The following is a 25,142-nucleotide window of genomic DNA, read 5'->3' as shown; positions in this document are numbered from 1 at the left end:
TACAGCCGCAGCTACTATGGAACTGTAGCCTCCTAAGACCCTTAGCATAGTATCAAGCTAAGCTCACCTGGACTTCCGACCTAAAGAAACTGTGCCATGATAAATGTGCGTGTAACAATTACCATTTGTGCTCATCTGTCACACAGCATAAAAAATTAACATAACTGTTTATTTAAAAATCATACAAAGCATTACAAAAAAGATCAGCAATCCATTAGAAACATGGGGGAAACATGAATACACAATTCTAAGAAGAAATATGATGATCAGTAAACATATTAAAAGATGCTCAACGTCACAAGTATTCAAGGAAATGGAAATTTTTAAAGTGTGGTGTTAGAGTGTTGGTAGGGGTATGTGGGAAGACATATTCTGGTGCTGTTATCCATTAAAACTGGCTACTTTAGAGATTCCACTTCTAGGAATCTACCTAGAAAAAATACACACACATGTGCACAGGGAAATATACTTTATTTAATCATTCTCTTAACCTACCAAGAGAAAGAGAACGTACTCCTGGTTTCTCATCATAGAGAACGCTGAAATAAACAGCCATTCCCACAATGCCTCTTGACCTTACAAAGCTGTGATTTGGTTTAGAACGCCGCACGCTCAGGGTAGGCGGACCCATCCCCTAGCCGTGGACAGAAACCAGGCCTGCATGGAGCCAGGCGTTTCTTTTTACGAATGACTGCTTTAAGGGTGGGAAAGAGTTTGCTCCTCAGCAAAAAGAGAGGTAAAAAGAAGGTAATCTATTATTCCTGCCTTGAACACAGTTGTACAAAGTTACCATGCTTGTAGCCCTGGCCGCCATCTACTGAGTGTGGGGTCAAAAGCCAACATGCCAAGAAGAAAGAAAGAAAGGGAAGAAAGATGGAAAACGCCGAGTCCGCGACTGCTGTCACTGAGCCACTTTACCAGCCCTGCAAAGAACTACTTCTTGAGAGAATTAAATTATTTTATTGCTTAAGCTACTAATACTCAGGTTTTTTAGTGCTTGATGCCAAAAGTGCTCCTGATTTCACACATAAGGAATTTTCACTATAAAATTCATTATAAAATTAAAGAAAAAAGTTCAATATTCCTATTACTTACAACTATCCATATTGAAACAGAATAAACGTTTTCTTCTAATTTAGAATTATAAAACTGACGTTTTTTAAAGTTAACCTGATGGATCCTGATTGCATATTTTAGACAACTATGTCATTTGAAAGAGCTTTGACTATTTACATGATAGCCAACTTTCTAGATGAAGACAGAAAGACTCTTGGAAAATTGAAGTTAAAAAAAATAAATCATTCCAGGGCTGGCCCAGTGGCATAGTGGTTACGTTTGCTCACTCCGCTTCGGCAGCCCGGGATTCGCGTGTTTGGCTCCCAGGCGTGGAACTACGCACTGCTCATCAAGCCATGCTGTGGCAGGTGTCTCACATATAAAGTAGAGGAAGATGGGCATGGATGTTAGCTCAGGGCCAATCGTCTTCAGTGAAAAGAGTAGGATTGGTGGCGGTTATTACCTCAGGGCAAATCTTCCTCACCAAAAACAAATAAATAAATAAATCATTCCTCAGCCACATTACTAGGTAATAATGGCAAACTAATCAGATTTGATAAAATTAGCCAAAAAATTCAAAATATTAGAAATGTTATTTCCCATATAGATTTATATCCACTGTTGATAATGGCGGACCTGTCCCGAGTATATATTTTCTACTATATAAACTGTGCCGCTGTGATATATCACTTTCAATGATGGCCATTATGAATCATACATCACATAAAGTGAAGCTCAAACTAGGGGGAAAAAGAAATCACACCCTTGAAACGCGAATCAGAAACAGATCTGTTTCTCTTACAATCACCAGACACACATTTTTGATTCTTCTAGTCCATCCACTCATAAAGAGAAATTTTCTGACATTTACTATAGTAAAACATATTTCTTAAGTTTCTTATGAACTTTCTGAAGTGGTGCATGATCAATGACGATAAATCCTATTTCTCTGTACTCTACGCCTCTGTCTCTGAGCCGACCCTTCAGGATTCTCAGGCTGTATAACCCTTGATAAAGATTTCAACACTACGAAATTTGCCACCAAGATGACCTCAGGCATTTCATAATTTTTAAAGGCTCACGGACCATAGTCAAAACCTAATCATACGATTATTCTCCGAGTTATCCATTTCTGGCTTTTAATAAAGAAAAAAGATTGCATGAATACATATAGTCACCTCTTAATTATCTGGGCCAAACTAGGAGACCACTGGCCCAGAGCTGAAAGCTGAGGCAGGTCAGTGTTAGAATGGCCCATGCCCTACCGGATTAAGACTATATTGGGGCTGGCCCGGTGGCACAGCAGTTAAGTTCACAGGTTCCACTTCGGCGGCCCAGGGTTCACTGGTTTGGATCCCAGGTGTGGACATGGCACCACTTGGCAAGCCATGCTGTGGTAGGCATCCCACATATAAAGTAGAGGAAGATGGGCATGGATGTTAGCTCAGGGCCAGTTTTCCTCAGCAAAAAGAGGAGGATTGGCAGCAGTTAGTTCAAGGCTAATCTTCCTCAAAAAAAAAAAAAAAAGACTCTATCCCACCCCACGCTCGGAATCAGTGCTTTCCCCTCCTGGCATTAATCCAAGTTATCAATTTTCTCTAATCTTTCAATACTAAATACTATGTCTAATTTTGTGTTAAAGTCTTTGTTGAGAACTACTTATCAAAGAACAGCCAAGAATACAATTATCTAATCCATGTAATATTTACAAAAGAATAGAAAAGAATTACAAAGTTCCAAAGCAGTGGTCTGTTTTGCCTCAGCAAGTATGACCCTATTTTACCAATCAAGCAAGAGAAAAACATTAAGAATGTACTAATGATCTGAACAGTGATACTCGCTGGTTAAATCGATGTCTGAGGATCTGAAAGATACTCAAAAGAGAACACTAAAGAACAGTGCCAAATATTTACCTGACCTGTTTTAAACACTGCGAACTATGACTAGGGTACCCTCTTAAGAGAAGGTTCAATATGAAGTTCTTGCGTGAACTCGATCATAAAGGAGTTATATGAAAACAATTAGACAATATGAACGGTTTGCATAGCCAGCCTCTAGTAAAATAATCCACTAGGCATCCAGTAAGTCAATAAATAATATCACCAGTTGTTATCAGAATATGTTCAATAAAAATGCCACAGGCGTGGATTTCTGTGAAGATATAACCACAGCTCACACTTACCGAGAGCTCACGACATCGCAGGCCCTGGTCTAAGGGCTCCATGTGCATGATTTCATTCAATCCTCACAATAACCCAGTGAAATACGTCTTCTATCATGTCCACTCTGCAAGTGATCAAACTGTGGCGCAGAAAGTTACATAATGCGCCACGGGTCCCCCTGCTAGTAAACAGGGAGGGCCAGGTCTGAACGCAGGCGGGCTGACTCTAACACCCACACTCCTCCCGTCTAGGCCACTGCTCTTTTACAGCTCATCCGTTCTAAGAGAGAAACTCCGCGAAACCTCCAGAAGAAATATTTTTAGCTCATGAACTTCCACGGTTTATGTCCCGAGGAGCTTCTAAGGAATACAGTGTTCTCTCCTCAGAGTTCTAGCTCAGTCCACGTTCCCGCAGTAACCGAGTACAGAGGTAACTTTCAGGAGTATGCAACGTCAAAACAGGCCTACAATACGCAAGGTAATGTATGTGACATCAGCATGCAGGAAGATGAGAATGCTCAAGATGAAGAAAAGAACATACTTTCCTTTTAAGTATCTTCAAGTAATTAATCTATAACAACTATGATAAACAATAAAATCGAGTTAAAATTATCCATACCATTGTTTGATGGGTAAGTTAAAAGTAATTTCTTGCCAGTGTCTCTGAGCTTCATAATCACCAAACATAGGCGGTTTTCCAGCACCTAAGATGAAAGGTAAAAAGAGCAAAACAACAATAGACTTTAGTATATTTTTATTACTTACTATGTTATAATATTATTAGTCTTATATACAATGTTATAATTTATTTCCTTATGAAAAATTTCTATATTATAGAGGTAGTGTAGGTGAAGGCAAAGAGCACAGAAGTTACCAAAAACGTCAGCGAGATGAGGTCCGACTCCTAGCACGTTAGCTCACTGAGTGTGCGTGGCCTTGAGCCTCAGCACATTACAAACAGGATCAATACTACCCACCTAGGGGACTAGTGGAATAGGAAGAGAATGGACATAAAACGCCCAGTACAGTCCCTGGCACACAGTAAACATTCAATAAATATTGTTCACCTTAACTAGCTATAATGCTAATTAGTTATTAATTAAGTCACTGATAACACTCATGCTAACATATTCAAGTTTTCTTTTACTTCACGAGAAAGACTGTCCACTACACCGTCCAGTAAGTGTCATCAAACAGTATTAATAACAAATATCTGTATTTCACAAATGGCTTTTACAAACTAAATATAAATAACTTGAGGTCAAGCATAGCACCAAAAACAGACTGTGTTACAAAGACGTTAGTTACGTCAGGCTTTGCTGTCAAATGAGTGATACAGAAACTGTCTTTAATTTCAAAGTTGCAAACACGGAATAACGGATCTTTAGTAACTAACAATTGATGGTGCCTCCCGGGTGCCAAATACAACAAAGAAGTGGGGATTATCATCATCCCCACTCTGCAGCTGGAAAAACGGAGGCCACGGTCACGCAGGTGACGCGCAGCAGAGCCAGATGGGAACGCAGGCAGATGCTCCACAGTCCACGCTCTTAGCTCCCACTCCGCATGGCCTCACTACTCGCTTAAGTAGGTTATTCACCCTACGTCATCTAAAATGATATAAAGGTAATCCCATTTGGTAAATACCCACAGCTTAACTAGCAACTGACTACAAAATTGTGAGGCGGCCCAAAGAGATCCAGAGCAGCTAAAGGTTTTTCAGTCAGCAAAGGAAAATCCCGGGTAGTCAAATATATGCATTAATCCATTGGGAAGGTGTGTCACATTGGAGAAGGAGAGATCATTGCTCACTGAAATCCAACCCAGATTTTCTCCAGCTGTGGAACACTACATTAGGTAGATTTTTTTGCACTTACTGGCTATATTCTACCAATATTCTCTAAATGCTAGCATCTCCGCCCACAGAGATACTCCCACTATGAGATAATAATGGGAAAGGCAGGTCACGTGTCCAAAGCATGTGCCCTCTGAGTGACTATCACAGGAATTCCCCACAGCACAGGCACACGTACACACACCGCTGTCTCTCTCAGAAAGGACCGTATCCTGTCCATTTCTGTACTCTCAGGATGTAAGGGCCCCTCGTAGATTCTCAGTGTACAATGACACAGCAAGGATGTTGGTGGAATCAGTGTGATACAGCAAGGATTTTAAGTTTAAAACATTTGAATTTTTGAGTCTCTGGTTTTCCACTTTCTGGCTGTGCATCATTCAGCGATTTGTGATGGCAGACCCACTAATGACGCCAAGGATACTTTAACACGATGCCCGTGTATTGCTTCTTGCCCAAAACCATCTTGAAGTTACTGTCGGACACTGAAATTCCAAGCCTCTGTTCATACTGCTTCCTCCCTATTCACACATCCCTTCTATCAACTCATATCCGACCCAGAAGAATCGTCTGAAATTCCAAATTCCCCATGAAACCTTCCCTTATAAATTGAAAACATGCTGATCATTAATTACTGACTTCTCATAATACTTAGATTTTCAAGATCACATACTTTGTCATTGACTATACTATTTCCTAATTGCCACCCAAATAAGAATTTTAGTTTCTATGGCAGAGAATGTGATTTTTCTAGAGTTCAAAGGAAGCATGTTGCTAAGCATATAGTACATACTTTCATTAAAAACGTGCTTAATTAACTGAACAGGAGAAGAATAACCTACGATAAAAAAAAAAGGAACATGATTCCCCAGTGAGCTAATGCACTTGTGCGTGTGTATTTTACAGGTGGGTGTGTGTGTGTGTTTCTGTTTTTAGGAATACAACCACCGTCTATGGGGGGAAAGGAGCTGATTTTTATTTTTTCTTTTGTTTTTATTTGTTTGTTTTTCCTCCACTGGGATAATAAAAGTCAGAGAGGATCTTAAGTAATTTCCTGTACCTGACAACATCCCACTATCTAGATTTTCTGAATTGCTCTAGACTCGTGGTCAAGCGGAAGAATTTACTACCATTCTCTAACAAATAGAAGAACGGATAATGACTCTCCTTAGGGTTGAGAAACAAGTTTCTATCCAGAGTCTGACCTACTTCAATAAATTCAGCTGACACTGGCTATGAAATTAGTACTTAAGTTTTTTAAACTGCTAAAGTGCCCTTAAAGCAACCCAGAAGGACAGCCCCACTGCACCTGTGGGAGCCTCACCGGGAAGGGCAAACGGGCTCCTCCCACTGCAATTAACCCACAAACCCAGTTACAGCAGGTGCAGAATCGCAGACAGAAAACACACTAATGTGTATTCACGAAGCTTCAATTTTGTCTCATTCTCAGGAAAATGGGCTTAAGCACCAATTAAGTGTTCATTTCATTAATTGCTGAGCTACTCAAAATTGTTAGAATTTTTTTTTAAAGTAGTTTCTTTGACAATAATATAGACTAATTGCCTTTACATTCAAATTTTGAACATTCTAAGAGAAGAGAATTTAGCTAACATTTTCCAGAATAAAATCCCTTTTATATGTTCCTGGTGAGTAAGAAGAAACAATACAAATAGGAATGGGTAGGCTGAGAGACAATAACCAATCAAATAGAACGCAGTAACAATGATTGACAGGTTGCATAAAAGGATTCTCTATGACTTTCTCCTCCTAAACAGCCAATAGTTTTGAAAAAATAGATTATTAAAATTAGTTCAAGTATTGCTATTTGCTCTAAAAACAGTGGTAACACTTTGGATCGAGTATATCCAAGGAGGAATACAGGAATGAGGAATTCTGAATCTCTACAAATTATGATAAACAGTACTAAAATCAGAATTTGTCTCCTCCCCATGGTTGGTCTGAAAGCAACAAGCAATATTTATTGAGTATTTTTAGGTCTGTAAAAACTACATAGCAGCACTTATGTAAGGGGTATATGTAAATATGTAAGGGGTATAAATTTCAGAAAAATTTAAATTACAATACATAAGTAGTTTGTCTACACAATATGTGCATTTCCAAAGAAGAAATAATGGATTAATTCTAAGCAAGCTCACTGGAGCTTCCTCACACCAGCACTTCCTAATTACAATCTTAAAACAAGATAAACAAAAAGCAAACTAAAATAAGCATGTTAAAAAAATTATAACCAAAAAAAGCATTTTAATTAATAAAAGGAAAAAGGTCTCAGCAGAATCACAGATGTTATGCTTTTTCATTAATTTTCCCAGCCTCCCATGATACAGAAGCTCTTCACATGTGAAAGCTAAATGTTATATTCTTATTCTTATGATGGAGCTGAGAACTCTGACAGAATCACTATTTTCCTTAGTGTTTAGCATTTTTATTTTTCTCATCTGAAAAATGACAAAAATACATAAGCACCACAAGAGAGACATACAAATATTCTACTACTGTGCAATAACAGTACTTCTCTTATACACACAATAATCCAAAAGTAATGTTGTCTGTTGACTTGCTTATGGGACAACTTAAGAGCAAGGTTTAAAACAAGCAGCAGGAGTCCTATTTTCCAGATGAGGGAAGAAACTGAGTAAATTCAGATGTTAGGAAAGAAATGTCAGAACAAGTAATATATGTAAGCCTAAATATTTAAAATTTTAAAAATATACTTCCAAATAACTAATGAGTCAAAGCATAATCACAATAGAAAGTGGAAAATATTACTTGAAAGGAAATGTACAGTTTGAATGACTGTATTAGAAAAGAAGAGAGGGGGCTGGCTGGTGTCATAATGGTTAGGCTCGCGCGCTCGGCTTCAGCGGCCCAGGGTTTGCCTGTTCGGATCCTGGGTGTGGACCTGCACACTGCTCATCAGGCCACACTGTGGCAGCGTCCCACACAGAAGAACTAGAATGACCTACAACTAGGATATACAACTATGTGCTGGGGCTTTGGGGAGAAAAAAGAAATAAGAGAAACCAAAACTTAATGAGCTAAAACATTGACTAAGCAACAAACAAAAAACCAAACCCAAACATCCTACTCAGAGGATGAGCAAAGCTCAAATTCGTTCTTTGAAAATAATGATACAATTAATAAACCTCTAATAGGACTGGTGTTTAAAAAACGAAACAACAGGGGCCAGCCCAGTGGCACAGTGTTTAAGTGCGCATGTTCTGCTTCAGCAGCCCAGGGTTGGCCGGTTCGGATCCTGGGTGTGGACATGGCACTGCTTGGCACGCCATGCTGTGGTAGGCATCCCACATGTAAAGTAGAGGAAGATGGACACAGATGTTAGCTCAGGGCCAGTCTTCCTCAGCAAAAAGAGGAGGATTGGTGGCAGATGTTAGCTCAGGGCTAATCTTCCTCAAAAAAAAAAAAATGAAACAACATAAACTATATAAAAAATGAAAAAGAACCATTAGCAGTAATATAGCAGAGATATAAAAGGTAAGAAAACATTATGAATAATCTTATGCCAATACATTTTAAAACTCAGGTGAAACGGGCAAATTCTTAGAAAAATATAAATTATAAAATAATTCAAGAAGAAATAGAAACCCCAAATGGTCCTATAACCATTAAAGAAATTAAATCCCTAATTAAATATTTTTCCACAAAGAAAATTCCAGGCCCAAATAGTTTTACTAGCAAGTTCTACCAAGCATTTAAAGAACAAACAATTCCAATCTTACATACTATTTTAGATTTTAGGAAAAGAGGATATACTCCCTAATTCATTTTATGCAACTAGCATAACCTTGATAAAACTGACAAATATTTTAAGGAAGTAAAATTGTGGACCAATGTCATTTGTGGGCATAGATGCTAAAATTGTAAATAAAATATCAGCAAAATTTAATAATACACTTACAAAAAAAAGACAATATATCACAAACGAGTTATTCAGGAATATTCCAGGAATGCAAGGTTGGTTCAAGACTAGAAAGAACAAAACATACTCGATGGTGAATTAAAAGCACCCACTAAAATTAGGAGCAAGATACGGATGCCTGAATCACTACCTACATTCAACACTGTAGTAAGGTCCTAGCAATAAAAAGACATAAAAAAGAACTAAAAAGTGTAAGTGGTAAAAAGGAAGAAATAAAACTCATCATGCACAGATTGTTTTTTTACACAGAAAATCCAAAAGATGCTTCAGATAAATTATAAGAATTAGAAAAGTTTAGAAAGGTTGCCAAATATAAAAAGTCAACCACATTTTTATACCCTAGAAACAAATACTGAGAAATTTTTTAAAAGATACCATCTACAGAACATTTTTCCAAAGAAGATATACAGATGGCAAATAAACACATGAAAAGATGTTCAACATCACTAATCATCAGGGAAATGCAAATCAAAATGACACTAAGATACCACCTTACACCTGTTAGAATAGCTGTAATCACTAAGACTAAAAATACCAAATGGAGAGGGTGTGGAGAGAAGGGAACCCTCATACACTGCTGATGGGAATGCAAACTGGTGCAGCCGCTATGGAAAACAGTCTGGAGATTCCTCAAAAGACTAAAAACAGAAATACCATATGACCCAGCTATCTCACTACTGGGTATCTACCCAAACAACTTGAAATCAACAATCCAAAGTAACATATGCACCCCTATGTTCACTGCAGCACTATTCACAATAGCCAAGACATAGAAGCAACCCAAGTGCCCATTGACTGATGAATGGAGAAAGAAGATGTGGTGTATATATATATATATATATATATATATATATATACACACACAATGGAATACTACTCAGCCATAAAAAAGACAAATTCATCCCATTTGCAATAACATGGAAGGACCTGGAGGGAATTATGCTAAGCACAATAAGCCAGTCTGAGAAAGACAAACACCAGATGATTTCACTCATATGTGGAATATAAACAAGTACTGGGACAAAGAAAACAGTTCAGTGGTTACCAGGGGAAGGGGGGTGGGGAGTGGGCACAGGGGGTGAAGGGGAGCACTTACGTGGTGACGGTCAAGAAGTAATGGACAACTGAAATCTCACATTGATGTAAACTATGATGAACTCAACAACGAAAAAAGATAAAAAAAAAGATACCATCTACAATAGTGAGGGGAAAAAAATGATACCTAGGAATACATCTAAGTAAGTAAAGATGTGTAAGACTTCTATGTAGAAAATTACAAAATTTTGTTGAAAGACATTACAGAAGACAAATAAATGGAGAAACATAGAATCTTAGTGAATGAGAAGCCCTGCTATGGTAACGACTGCCAGTTCCCCCAAATTAACGAACAGTGTAGAAGAATGTAATCCCAATCAAAATCCCAACAGGGTTTTTCACCGGACTGCGACAATCTGATTTTTTAAAAAGCCATATATGTTTGTATTACCTTTCTACGGCTGCATAACAATTATTACAATATTCTTTTATAACCCCCAGTTCTGTAGGTCAGAGGTCTGGGTGAACTTACCTCGGTTCTCTGCTCAGGGTCACACAAGGCCAAATGAAGGTGTCCGCCAGCCTAGACTCTCACTGGAGGCCCGGGGCAAGAACCCACTGCCACACTCGTTCAGGCTATTGGCGCGATTTGGTTCCTCTCGGCTGCAAGCCGAGGTTGCCCAGAGGTCCCCCATTCCCTTGCTGACTGTCAGCAGGCCTGCTCCGCGACTAGAGGCTGCCCGTCTTCCTTCTCACGGCCCCTCCACCCTAAGGCCAGCCACAGAGCAGGTCCTCACGCCCTGCACCTCGCGGGGCCCCTCTGTGGCCAGCTGGAGAGTCCTCTGCTGTAAGGGCTCAGGCGATCTCGCACGGACAGCTGACCCGCCCAGCGCAGTCTCCCACGGTAAGGTCAAGCACACGGCACGGTAAGGTCAAGCAGGCCACACCACCGGGCACGGCCCACGCCGCCCAGAGCGCATCCTTTCCACAGGGCTTGGGGTTAGGAGGGGACATCTCTGGGGCTATATGAGAAGTCCTGCCTCCCGCAGTAAGAAAGAGCAAAGCCCTGAATAGCTAAGACACTCCAGCAGCGGAACGATCAGGGGGGAGAACCAGCCTCACAACAAATCAAGACTTGATGGAAAATGGTAAGAAGACACGGCAGCATTGAACCAAGCGATCAGGACGGAGAGTCGGAGCTGACCCGCGCATCCTAACACAGACAGGACTGGCAATGTGGATCAGCCGGCGAGGATGGACTCTCAGTAATTGGCTGAAACAATGGCTTATCCGCGTGAAAAAAACTGTTTGGGATCCTCATCTCACATGCTATGCACAAAACTCAACTGTGAGAAGATAACAACCTAAATAGGAAAGACAAATCTTAAAACTTTTAGAAGGAAATTTTAGGAAAATATCTTTGTCAAGTAGGAATACGGAAGGATTTCTTAAAGACGCAAAAAGCACAAACTGTGAAGGAAAAAGACTGATAAATTTCATTATTTTAACATCAAAAACTCCCGTTCATCAAAAGATGTGAAAAGATAAGCCATAAACTGGGAGGAGATATTTGCAACTTGGACAAAGGCCAGCTTCCAGAATACAGAACACATAAGAAAAAAAACCCCCAAAATATAAAATATATAAGAAAAAAACATCCTTCCCAACCTTACCCTCCACTGGTCTCTTTCCTTCAAACGAGTATCATGCCTTCTCCACCCTAAACAAAAAAAGCCTCCTGATTCACTCCCCCCTTGAAGTACCAGCTCACTTCTCTCTGTAATTTGTCATCTTGCCAGTTGGAATACATTTCTGTGTTCGTAGATCACAAAGCCCACGCTTCTAGTTAGCTCTTAACAAATTCTTTTTATCAGAATTAGACGTTTAAATGTATTTTCTTGACCACACCCATAAAGCCTAAAATTCTTCTCTGTCCGGGTCAGAAAACTGTAAACTATTACCCACCCACCCCCCAAAAAGAAACCTATTCAAGGAAATATTTACCTATCTTTTAAACAGTAAAAATGCGTTACCTGAGTAAGAATTAAGAGAAACTGTCCACCGTACTGTTAGTCCTAGTAAGACCACAGCTGTCATCAAGTACCATTTCTCCATATTTCTTCTTCAAATTTAGGGAGGGAGAAAAACAGGACCAATGCCACAATACTTTTAACACGCAGTCAGTCACTTCTTTTCTTGATCAGAGGAATGTTATCAATTCTTTGGCGTTAGGAGTTGGAGAGGATTTCAAGTGATGCTTCGTTTCCAAACAGTTAAATATTGATTTTTTTTTTATGTCTATGAAGAAGTAGCCTGGAGGGGAAAAAAAAAGATACTGAGATTTAGCTGAGCAGAGTACCTATAACAAGAAAGCCATTAAACCAAGTAGGTGGAGAACGTGGGTGGGTGGGGGGACGGAGAGGACACACAAGGGCGGACACGGAGGAAAGGGGGTAGTTTCAAACTTCTTATTCCCTAGTGCTCTAGTTGGGAAATATCCCTCAAAAGGCAGCTCTCCCTGTTAAATGGACTCAGCCTATCTAAAGATAAGGATCTGCTCTTACAGGAGAGTATTTCTGAGTGAAGACAAAAATCACAGGGATCTGTAGATAGAACAGTCGATCCCATCCAGGGCACCGTCACCTACAGGCAGACATGAGACCACAAAGGTAAACGGAGGAGGACTCACCTTTGGTACAGAGAGAAAGAGGAATTTTATCTATTTAGACTTCCACTAAAGTCATTTATGTAATTTTGATTTTTACTTCTTCTCTTCCAAAACATACTTGTAGTAACCACACCAACTTTCCATCTAACAAAACCTTTGCAAGAATCAATAATAGCCCCAACTCTTAAGAAAAAATACAAAAGCAGTAAAACGCAATTAACTGCTTACATTCTTTGCACTTTTTTCCTTGGGTTGGGGGGTTTAAAAGTAAAAAGCTTTGAAAAATGGCAGACCATTTTAACCACAGGATATACTTTAATTTAAATATATTCAGAAAAATACAATTAACAAATCAACTGAAAAATTTAGGGAAAAACTGGTGCATTCTACCTACCAGGCAAAATATTTTCTTACTTAAAAATAGCAAAGGATGGGCTGGGCTGGTGTTGCAGCCGTTAAGGTTCCCAGGTTCTGCTTCGGCAGCCCAGGGTTCGCTGGTTCAGACCCCCGGTGTGGCCCTACAGACGACTTGTCAAGCCATCCTGTGGTAGGCGTCCCACATATAAAGTGGAGGAAGATGGGCACCGATGTTAGCTCAGGGCCAGTCTTCCTCAGCAAAAAAAAGAGGAGGATCAACATTCTGCACTATATATTACAGAATTGCATACAGCACTCTATTTTCTGCTGAGACATCATGTTTAAAATTGATTTTCCTGGGGCCAGCCCAATGGCCAAGTGGTTAAGTTCCAGTAGTTAAGTTTGTGCGCTCTGCTTCAGTGGCCCAGGGTTTGCGGTTCGGATCCTAAGTGCAGACCTAGCACCGCTCATCAAGCCATGCTGAGGCGGCGTCCCACACAGCAGAACCAGAAGGACCCACAACTAGAATACTCAGCTATGTACTGGGGGACTTTGAGGAGAAGAAGAAAAAAAGAAGAAAAGAAGATTGGTAAGAGAGGTTAGCTCAGGTGCCAATCTTAAAAAAAAAGTGATGTCTCATTTAAAAGATAAATAAAATTGATTTTACAAATGCTAATTCCTGAATTTAAAAATATAGCTTAACTAATATTCTATCTTGGAACTTTAAATCACTAATATGACCAAGTTAAATCAATTATCCACAGCTCCAGTGACTCATATTTAGGTACTTCCCCAGGAACCTTAAGTAACAAAAATAAGACTACCAATAACACTTAATTACCGTAATGAACTTGAAAAGAACATAATGCTTCACTAACACCATGCTGTCAGGTCTGCTCAGAGCACAGTGGTGGAAGGTCAGCTGGCGGACAGATGAAACAATCACACCCAGAAAGGTATGGACAACATCCACGATGGACCAGATGTAACTCCAGAAACCATGACAGGGATAAATTCAAATAAATTCAAAGTTCTACACTTAAATGTGAAAAAACAAACCAGCCAAAGTCAACTGGGTGAGTACTGAAAACGAGGCAGCAGATAACAGGTGGTAACTGTGAGCCCTGTATGGACACGGAACTGATGACCAACGTTACAGTGTTCTGATTAAATGTTAGGAGAGCTTTTCTAACAATTGAGCTGCCCAAAAATGAAACGAGAATCCTCCTGAGAAAGGAGTTCCTCTTGAAAAGGTTCAAACAGAAGCTGAGCAACCACTTGAGAAGAATATTTTTAGAGTGTGGAACAGATGACTAATTTCTAAAGAGTCTTCTCAATCTGATTCTGGAAGCACATTATGTGTGTGCATTAATATAAATCCTGACAATACAAAAGATTTGGGCTCCCAGCATGTTAACGTTTCCCAATTCCCAACAGCTGCCCAGTATTGCCACTTTTGTAGGGTTTCTTTGATGAGTAAAATGGATAGGCCTTCCCAACCTCAAGAGGCTCATGCTAGAAACTGAAGGGCATCAAAACCATCTCCTCCTGACATCTACTACACCTGGAATAAAATCCACGCTCCGCAGCCATCAGGCCCTCTGTGAGCCGACCCCTGCCTGCCTCTCCAACTGCATGTCTTCCCACTTTTCCACAAGCTCTTCCCTCTCCTCCTGGAACCTGCCAGTTTCATTCACATCTCAGTTCCTAGTCACGTCTACTTGCTCTGCTTGGAAGGCTCTTAACCCGGCTCACTGGCTGACCTTGTGTGGTTCATGTGACATCTCAAGTCATCCCCCGGAAGACCATCCCTGACCACTCTACTAAAGTTTCCACCTCGTACTGTCTGTACAATTACCTTCTTTAATTTTCTTCCTAATTCTTTTCACTATCAGAAATTACATTTTCACACAACATGGAACAACTTCACAAATCTAATTTTGAGTATAAAAAACTAGACACCAAAGAATACATATCACATGGTTCCATTTATGAAAGGCACACAAACAGGCAAAACTAACCTATGGTGTTAGAAATCAGGAAAGAGGCTACCCTGGGGAGGAAAGAGGGGTGGTGCTGGAAGAGGTCTCCAGGCAGGTATAAGATGCTGCAAATGTTCTCTTTCTCGATTTGAGCGGTGGTTAAAAGATGGGTTTACTCTATGATAAATCAACAAGTTACAATTTACCATTTGTGTACAGTATTTTCTTGTACATATGTTATATTCCAATAAGAAGTATAAAAGGAAATTACGTTTACTGGCCAACCAGAACAGAAGCTCCATGCAAGCAGGGCTCCTGTCTTAGTCTCGCTCTGCTCCCTGCACGTGGGACGATGCTGACAGGAAGCAGGTGCTCATAAGCATCTGCTGAATGGAGACCTCGCGCCTGAACAGCGAGGTCCCTAACGTTAGTGAGTCCTCCGTGGTTAACGCTGTATGTGACACTCTTCACCGAGCGCTTCTCTTGGAACTGTATAAAGGGATCTTTACTCCCGTTTCCACCGGTAAAGCAATGTGAAGCGACTTGCTAACCCATCCCACGCCCCGACGCAGCCCCGGGGGCGGCAGAGGGGTCCCGCCTGGCGCTGAGGGCGCATCTGGACACAGGAAGAGTCTCCCGCCCGCTTCCCGGAGCCGGGGGCGTTCCTTTTAGTGCCACAGGACTCCCCAGGTGGGCACGACACCCAGCGAGCGCACGACGGCCGGGGAGCCGTCCGGGAGGAGGGACCCTCCGGCCACGTCCTCCCCGTCCCCACGGGCTGGCCCTCGGAGGGCGGGCGCCGGGCGCCAGCGCCGCTGCAGCCGCGTCCCCGCGCCCCGCCCGACCCCGGGGACCGCGGGCGCCGCCCCGCGTAGCGCAGCGGAGCCGGGCCACCAGCCGCGCGCAGATCCCGGCGCGCCCCCAACCCCGCCGGACGCTCGGAGCCCGGGTCCCGCTCTTACCGCACCTCCCGCCCGGCCTGGATGCGCCGCGGCGCCTGCGCGCTCGTCCCCGCGGCGGAGCGCTCCCCGCGGCTTCCGCCCCTCGTGCCCGCGCGCCCGGCGCGGAAGCGAGCCCGTCGAGCGTGAGGGAGGCGGGGAGAGACGCGGAGAGGCGGTGGCTGCTGGGCGGGGCCTGGCGGTCGGGGGCGGGACCTGGCGGTCGGGGGCGGGGCCGAGGCGCGGGCGCTGGAACCCGAGAGCCCCGTCCGGGTGAGGCCCGGCCGGCGGAAAGCCCCTGCTCCTGTTTCCAGGGAGCCGGGCCAGGGCCCGAGCAGTGCTTAGTGCGCGCATTCCCGTCAGGGGCGCGCCCCGGCTCGCCCTCTCCAGCGGGCAGTGGGTCCTGCTCCGGCCGGGCCCCGGGAGCGGGAGAGCCGGCGGGGAGGACGAGTGGGTGGAGGCTGCGCAGTCAGGCGGTGCAGGAGATGTCCTGGACCACGTCCCGCCGCGCGGGGAGCCTGTGGGAGCTGCAGAAGACAGCCCTGCCCTCCAGTAGCCGCTACGTGGTTCCTGCCTGTCCCCAAACTTGCCAAAACTCACTGCGTTCCCTCCTGTGTTCAGAGGATGCTCGCATTCTCCCTTCTGAATGCTGCCACTCTCTATAAGCCAACCCTCTGACTCATAATCCGTAAGTGTCAGCAAATATCGGGCTGTGGCCGTGGCTTTCCACTCAGTGGGTCTGAACCCCTTTGGATCTCGGTTTCTTTATCTGTGCAATGTGTGGGTGGAGCTAGTAAATTTCCAGAGCTAAAGTTTCGTTCTACTCTGTTTAAAAGACCATCGGCCCGGGAGATATGGAGAAATATGGTCAAGTCCCTGCCCTCAAAAGATTTAATTCTCATTGGAAAGACATTTTCATGCATAAAAGGATAGAAAGCAACAGAAGGGAGCACACGCTAAATGTCAAATTATTGGTGCATGCATTATGCGCTGTAGGAGCTCAGAGAAGAGGGGTCACTGTGAACTAGAAACTATCTGGAGATGCTGAGTCAGCTGAGCTTTGAAGGAAAGCCTGGGCTTGCATTAACCAAGGGGATGGGAGTGGGACTCTAGACAAAGGAAATGGTTCAAGCCAAAATTGTGGCAGCTGAGAAGTACAGAACATTTCCTCCACTTTAGATGGTGGGTGATGAAGCTGGAAAGGAATAATTGTGGAGAGCCTTGAATACCAGGCTGTGGTGTTTGGAATTTATTCAACGATCAGTAAGGGGCCATTAAATGACTTTTAGCAAGTGTACAGTATAGTGCTAGACAAAATTTAAATAATGAACAAGATGAATCAGAAGCAGAGGTAGAAATTAGAGTAGTCCATGCATGATTAGACAAGGGCCTGGACTCAGGTGGAAGAGAGAGATCAGCACAAGAGGAAGAATGTACAGGTGTTGGCAACGTACCAGATGTGTAGAAGTGAAAGAGAGGAGAGAGAAATCAAGTAGGGCTCCCACAGTTGCAAGTCTGAACTAGAAAAACTGAAATATCTAGCGAAGCCTGGAGGAGAAGCTGGCTTAGAGAGAAAGATAATGCCTTGTGTTGAGTTTGAGGTGACATCAAGACAACAAAGTAATGTTCAGACGCCAGTTACAAATCGGAGCCTAGGAAAGAAGTTGGGGCTGAAGATAGAGATATGAAGTCTTTCATTTGGCTGAAGGATGAAGGAGACCATACAAAGAGAAAATAGACAACCATAGCTGAGTAAACGCATGTTTAAGGCCAAGAGGAAAACGGCAAGCTGATGAAGGATATTACATGGTTACAAACATAGGGGACATCGAGTACATTGCAGAATCATAAATATTAAGCATCTTTTGAAGAAGAACTACATTTGGCAGACCAAACAGCATGTTTTATTGAATCTAATTGGCTCTGTCAATTGTAAGAAACATCATTATTTTATGTACCACTAAGAAAGAAAAAAAAAGTAGCCATTTAAACTTGTTATCATTGTAAAACGTAATTTCAGAAATATTAATGTGTGAAAAAAATAGACATCTTCAAATGATAAAAGTTGGTATCAGTCACTCCTTTCCGCCTCCCAGCCCGATAGCTTCTGGCACAGTATTAAGAACAAAGTTGGTGCTTAAAATGTTTATTGAATAAATAGTGGAAGGGACATCAAACCTCTATTTCATAGCTGGGCTGCCCCCCCACCACACCCACATACCCACTCCTGCTCCTTCCCTCTGGTAGGCACTATCACCAGTGCCTGACTATCCAGTTCCTCCATAACAGATGCTCAGTAAAGGCATTTTGAATGAGGTCATTAGGGTAGGCACTAATCCAGTATGACTGTTATCCTCATAAGTAGAGGAAATTGGACACAGACATGCCCATGCACAGAGGGGGGCCATGGAAGACACCGAGAAGGTGGCCAGCTACAAGCCAAGGAGGGAAGCCATCTACAATTCTCAGAAGCAACCAACCCTGCTGATGTCTTGATCTCAGACTTCTAGCCTCCCAGATTGTGAGAATATAAATTTCCATGGTGTAAGCCACCCAGTTTGCAGTATTTTGTGTGGCAGCCCTAACAAACTAATACCTACCTATCAAAGGCACTCTCAATACTCAATTCCTCACACAAGTCATACTGTATGGGGTTTCTACCCCCTTCCCTAGATCACTTCCACCTGCTAAGAAAACAAGCCCTTTTCTATATCAGGCCTAGGACTTCCGTGTTCTATGTGAAAACCATTAATCTGATCATAGCTGTTCTTTGAAATAGAATCTTTTTTCCTGTCTGAACATCTTCCTCAATTGACCCTTGTATGTCATTTTCCATTCTTCTGAAATCTCCAAGTTTCATCATTCCCTTGGCCCCTTCAGAGAATTAGTCCACCTCAGCAGCATGAGTTAGAGTTAAGCTCCATGTTTCCAAGTTTCATTATAGCCATTAGCAAAACAGTAGTCTCTTTTATATACTAAAAGTCTTTCCTATTCAATTCACTTGATCCTCACAGTAGCTAAGAGAGAACGGTAGACCAGGCATTATCATCCGCTTCTGACATAGAGGAAAACTTGACAGCAACATTTCCCAAAGTATGTTCCCCAGAACTCTCATTCAGTGGAATAACTGTTGTCAACAACAAAAAAGGTATGAGGATGGTCTCCAATGCAGACACAAAGGAGTTTGAAAACAATAGGTTGCACCAACCTAAAAAGGATTCCTTACTCCGGGTCGTCTCAGAACCTTTTATGTGTTATATACATCATGGTTCTCCAAGAGAATGTAGAATTTTCAGACTTATTTGACCATGGAAGCTTATCTCCACACCCCACCCCACCCCCTACTTCCTGTCCTACAGAGTGGTCCATGAAACACACTGTTGGAAATGCTGGTTTGAAACGTCGTGTAATTTCCCTAAAAGATAGAGCAAGTAAAGGTCAAAACTATGATTAAACACAGATCCTAGTTACTTACATTCATTTTCAGGTCTATATAAAAGAATGCAGAAATTGCACGCAAAAAAAGACAAAACATTGACATGATGACTGTCCTTAGAATGACTATGAACTTTGAAAACTGTTAGCTAAAACACAAAATTAAATGGGAAAAATAAATCCCTAAAAACCAGAAATAAAATGACACAAAAGAACTTAAATGTGTATCCAATTGGTGGCTCAACTACACAGAGAATAACTGTTCCAAATGTCTTTAAAACACAGTCATTTGACAATAAATCTCAGTGCAATATACCTTAAGAAAAAAAGCCCTGTTAAATAGCAGAATTCTTGGTGTGGGAAAAATGAGTTAAAAGTATAAGATAGAAGTTAAATATGAACGCGTGATTTATCTTTTTGAATTATTGAAAGGAAAGAAGAGAGGCAGGGAAGAAAGAAGGAAGGTAGGAAGTGGGGAGGGAAGGAAGGAGGAAATAGAAAACGTATTTCCTAGTTATTTTTACTGAAACGAATAAAAACAAAGACCAACTCAATAACAACGAGCATCCTTAGCACACAGATTGTGGTGTTGAAATACCATTCGTACTAAAATGAACCAGGGATCCTTGGAGAAATAGCTAGTTACAGGTTTGGAAAAGAAATATACAAAAATAAATGTGGAACTTTTTGTCATACCAGATATCAAGGAAACTATCAAAGACTACTGGGGTCAATGTCAAAAGGACTCAGGAGTTAACTTGAAGAGACTCCCTCTGGCCATGGATGGGACACATTCAGCATCAGTAAGCATAATAACTACAAAGGATTGAAACACATCAAATGTGAATTGTCTGTCGCATTCTCCATGAGCTCATAATGATACTTTAAAAAAAGATAAGGTCACCAATAGAGGAAGCTGGTAAGCCACTCATTATTTTGAAGATTGGTAAATAAAGAAAAAGAATCAAGCAGTTATTTTGCCTTTATTATATAAATTATTCTGCTGGGTAGCCAAATAGTTGATAAGAAAAAGATTCTCTTTATAGAGTATTTCAGCTGCCCTCCCTTTCTCTTTCCCCTTCCTCCTTCCTCTCTCCTTTCTCTTCCTCTCCCTCTCTTTTACACACACACACACACACGCGCACGCACACACGGAGTCGCCCTTGTTTCAAACTACCAAACAGCCCTATGGATGAGACAAACTGCTTTGGGAACTTCAGAAACAACCTCATATTTGAATAGGACCAAAGTGGAATCAACCTAAACTGCATTGTTATTTGTGACTACAGTGATTTAAATGTCTTTATTGCTTAAATGAAACTAATCAAGTTAATTTGTAATTACTTATGATATACTCATTTATTCAACAAATATTTATTAAATAAGTAGCCTGGCCTTAAGGAGTTTATAGACCAGTATTATATACAGCCCAGTAGAATATAAATCATTGTTACATTTTTTGTCAATTTCAGATGCCACTTGGAATTATTCTCACACAAATACAGATTTTTCAACTGCATATATGTACGTAATTATACATACAAAAAAATTTTGTAGATATGGACCACAAAAGAAATAATACATGTTTCTATCACATAGTTCAAATAGTGTTATTGCAACAGAATCTAGGAATAATTCTAAGAACATATATTTGTATTTTTGTATCTTTATATCTAGATGTGAATAAGACAGAAGGTCCACAGATATAATTTGGTGTGAAAGTCTAAGTTCTATAAAATCGTAAGATTTCCAAACTCTGTTTTTAAAAGTTATTAAAATATAAAATGGTGCTTATATCTTTACAGATAAAAAGAATTCTTTAATGTGACAATGTAATGTATTCATTGGTTCATGGTCCCCAAACCTCCAAGGAGTGCCACAAATCTACATCTCTCTCAGTCCAGGATTTTGAATTTAAATTTAAATATATGATATATGATATAACTTTGCCCAACATATTTTGGAGAATTATAAACATCTATAATTTCCAATAATGAGTAACACTGTTGGGTCAGTGTTTAAGTGGATTTGTAAAGCCTATGTGATAACACAAATGCTACTTTATTGCTTTATCTCCAGTGTCTTTCACAACTGCTTGGATTGTCACACTCTATTATGTGGCACACAGATCCACTGGCTAGAGTTATCATGGTACTTGTCTAAAACGGTCTTTGAAAATGAAAATTTGGGCTAAATATAAAGGAGGCAACCTGCCAGTAAGAACTATTCAAACCAAAAAGTCTCCCGAGGGAAATGATAAGAATTCCATTTTAAAATCATATAAATCAAGATGGTAGGAGGTTCCAACTTGTAAATTTTACAGTAAATACATCAAGATTTAAACTCAGATTTTTAAATAAATTTTTATTTATAGTAGAGAATGAAAGTCCCTGTGAGAGAAATAGGGTAAGTCACAAAATAAAGCCTTTGCTTCCTACTTGAGTTTTTGCTTTTGCTCACTAATTTTTTTTAAAAGATTGCCAAACTATAAAAGAGCGCTGAGAAGAGGGGCAGGACACAAAATATGTACGGTGTGATTTTTTATCACCATTTTGTTTTACAGTAGGTTTGGGGTTTGGTTTTAATGACAAAGGAGATGGCAGCTATTGTCAATAGTAGCACACGGCCTCTAGGAACATGGATTTAAAAATCTAAATGAGATACCACATGTGCCCAATAATAGTAGCTACTACATATCACCTGAATGATTGTCATAAAATGAAGGAAAGAACCGAGGTGCTTTGATGGTGTGAAAGAAAATAATCCTTCCTGGATATGCAGTGAAGACAGGTTTGGAAAAAACTCTGTCTATAAAAAGTTATTTTCTATAATTGATGGAGTTAGTTTTCTGGAATAACAGCTGAACTGAACAGAACTAAGCTGTTATTGAATCCACAGTATCAGTTTAGCAGGAGAAAGAACCTCTAGGTGCCCTTTCTCCTCCAGGGTTTCTTTCAGGATCTGGAGAAGAGGGCTCGGAGGAGGAGAGCATCTTCCCCCTTCAGTTATGACGCCCAAATCCGCAACCCAAGGATGTATGATAAGAAGAAATAGAAAACAAAAAAAGTTTTTTTTCAGAACCCCTACCCAAAGCTGTAGTGGAGTATCGCTGTGTTGACTTGTCAAACGCTGGAGCGCTCGTTGTTTACAACTGTTCTTGGGAAAGATCGGAGCTCTGGCATTACCCCAGGTATGCATTTGGGCTGATTGCAAGGGTGGGGCCAGAGAGCACTAAATCTTATTCAAATAAACGAGAGGGGCTGAGAAGAAAAGCGTGAACAGTCATTCTGCAGAATAGACCCCAGTGCAACGCAATTACGATTTATCAGGTACTCTGCATTTTCCTTCCAAAGAATTCTGCAGAACACTGTGGCTTAAATGAAATGCACCAGAGCTGGGATCGAGCGACGATAAGCCCTAATGTGACTCCTTGGTTGGTTCTCTGCTGAAGCTTTCTGTCTGTGTGCACTTCTCTTCCCAAATGGGGCGAGGTTCCAAGGAAGCAGAAAGCCCTCTCTGCAGGCTCCTTGTCTCGTTTCCCCTCTTACCTTCTGTAAAATACTGAGTTCCTTTATGCCGTTTCACAGAGTGAGGTTTAATTACATTCTGGGTTGCTTTTTTCCTGGTCATTCTTCAGTATTACTGATTTGATCAAAACCCCCAAGTAGAGATTTTACTGAGTCCTGAGATCTAAGACATCCAGATCAAATTTTGGAAAACCTTGCATTCCTAATAAAGTTCTCTACTTTCTCAGCACGCTTATCTTACATCGAATTAATAAAGTTTTGGTAGTTGTTTAAATAGATTAAATGTCACACTTTAAATAGAAAGAGAAGGCTCCACCTGACCGACCTACTTTTCATCTGTGATTTAGAAAAAGGCGAGATTAGCATGGATATTGCATTTTCAAGGACCTCACCACTATTAAATAGACTGTTAAGTGCATTTTATGGCTGAAGAGTCTGTTCCCAGCTCAGTCTACAAGACGTGCTAAGTTCATCTCTACCTGCTACATTGAACATTCACTGACTAAAATACTTTCTGTGGGTGTAATACCTAAGCTCTGTATCTTTTAAGTACATAACTCTAAATATTTTAGGACTAGTAAAACGTAACTCAATAAAAGTCCCAAGAACATGTGTTGTCCCTCAAGGAAAATACAGTGTCCATATTTATCCAATGATATACATCCTGTACTCCATTAGCGCTTGCATATCCTAAGGTGACCGGATGTTGAAAAATAACATAGGCACTCATAAAACGGCATTACGAGTCTTATTTAAATCAAAAAAGCAATAATAGCTGGTTAAAACTCCATCCTCACATCAACTCAACTTGTTCTCAGGGTTTCAAGGCTCTGAAAGGAGTGGTTTATGGGCTTACGTTCTAATGAACCAAATAGATATTTTACTATTCATTCTCACTGAAATTTGGGTAAACTTCAGCATTTTCTGTTGTTATTGTTGTGTTATTGAACACAAAAGAAAATGTCAATGAATGAATGTGAGCTAAATCTTTAATTTAAAAATTAAAGATACAGTCCTTATATAAATTAAGAAATTCTTTTCCTGTATCTCCCTCTCTTTCATCAGTTTGTAATCTATCGTGCTGGGTTAGCAAACCCCAAAAGAAGCCAGGCTGTTAAAGGAGAATGCTGCCAGCAGGGCTCCTGACCCGCTTTTGCTCACGTGGCATGCCAGGGCTTTGATTTTAACTGCTTGGTCAAGTCCATCTAATCCAGATCACACACAGGCATAATTAAAAGGATTCTTCAATTCAGAACTTTACGTACCAAAAAGATGCCCCGGGGGTAGGGGGACTATGTATTCTGAGGGTTCCCAAGAGCCCAGACATGCGTCCTATTCTTTAAGCCTTTAAATTCCCCAGCTCGAACTTTCTGAGAGGACATCCTCCTACCCACTCTAAATATAGAGAAAGGCCCTCCTGGCCCTTCCGCTTTCTGCCATGAATAAAGACGTGGCCTTCCCCACTGTGCCCGGCTGGCACCACTGTGGTGGTTCTCCGATGCCCTCGTTCCACTTTGCTCATACCTCCCTCAGAGCGCCCATCGCATGCATGCCTCCTTGTGTTGTCGCTCGTTTTACGCATGTTTGCCTGCAACCAGACGTGAGGCTTTGTCAGAGGAGAAAGGATGCCTTGTTCTTTTCTATATTCTCTACGGTTTTCAGCACAATATTTTGAACCAGTGGGTTCACAATAAACATTTACTCAACTAATTTAAAAAACCATTAACCAACCAGTTACTAATCAAGATCGTACTAATTAAAGACTAAGCAGAGCTGTTAGAGAACTCCCAAATTCCCACTGGGACCAACAAGTATAATTTGAATATACTTGGCAGTACTTTCAGTTTTAAAAATATCCCCAAAGGAGAAAGCATCTGGACCCATCTGAACAATTTATAAAGCAATTTTGACCAAGTTATTAATGACGTGGTAAATTATTTATTCCACAGATATACACTAAGGCTAGGGTTCTTAAAAAAAAAAATAAAAAAGAGTGGAGCACTAAGAGTAGATCAGCCAGATGATTCAAACTCCCATTTCACTTTCCTCAGAGCTGCTTGGATTCTGTCTTCAGTGCTCTCCTTTGCTTGGTTGAGATGTAACCTGTAGTTCTCAACCACAAGAGCGGTCAGCCTACCAAGATGTTGGCAAGTTCTCATGATCCAAGACCACT

General features: G+C 41.1%; 1 protein-coding gene across 1 annotated transcript in view; it reads right to left on the bottom strand.

Annotated features, from left to right (window-relative positions):
- The window catches only part of ALG6 (ALG6 alpha-1,3-glucosyltransferase), a 50,266-nt gene extending 34,127 nt beyond the window's left edge, over nucleotides 1–16,139 (bottom strand). The window contains 4 exon segments of the mRNA XM_070486463.1: nucleotides 3,837–3,921; nucleotides 12,096–12,375; nucleotides 15,140–15,246; nucleotides 16,032–16,139. Coding sequence (XP_070342564.1) covers nucleotides 3,837–3,921; nucleotides 12,096–12,177 — 167 coding nt within the window. The 5' untranslated portion in view covers nucleotides 12,178–12,375; nucleotides 15,140–15,246; nucleotides 16,032–16,139.
- Between the last annotated feature and the right edge of the window lie 9,003 nt (nucleotides 16,140–25,142).

Source organism: Equus asinus, chromosome 16, assembly GCF_041296235.1.
Source record: "Equus asinus isolate D_3611 breed Donkey chromosome 16, EquAss-T2T_v2, whole genome shotgun sequence".
In the NCBI taxonomy this organism is placed as follows: Eukaryota; Metazoa; Chordata; class Mammalia; order Perissodactyla; family Equidae; genus Equus; species Equus asinus.
This window is presented reverse-complemented; position numbering and strand designations above follow the sequence as displayed.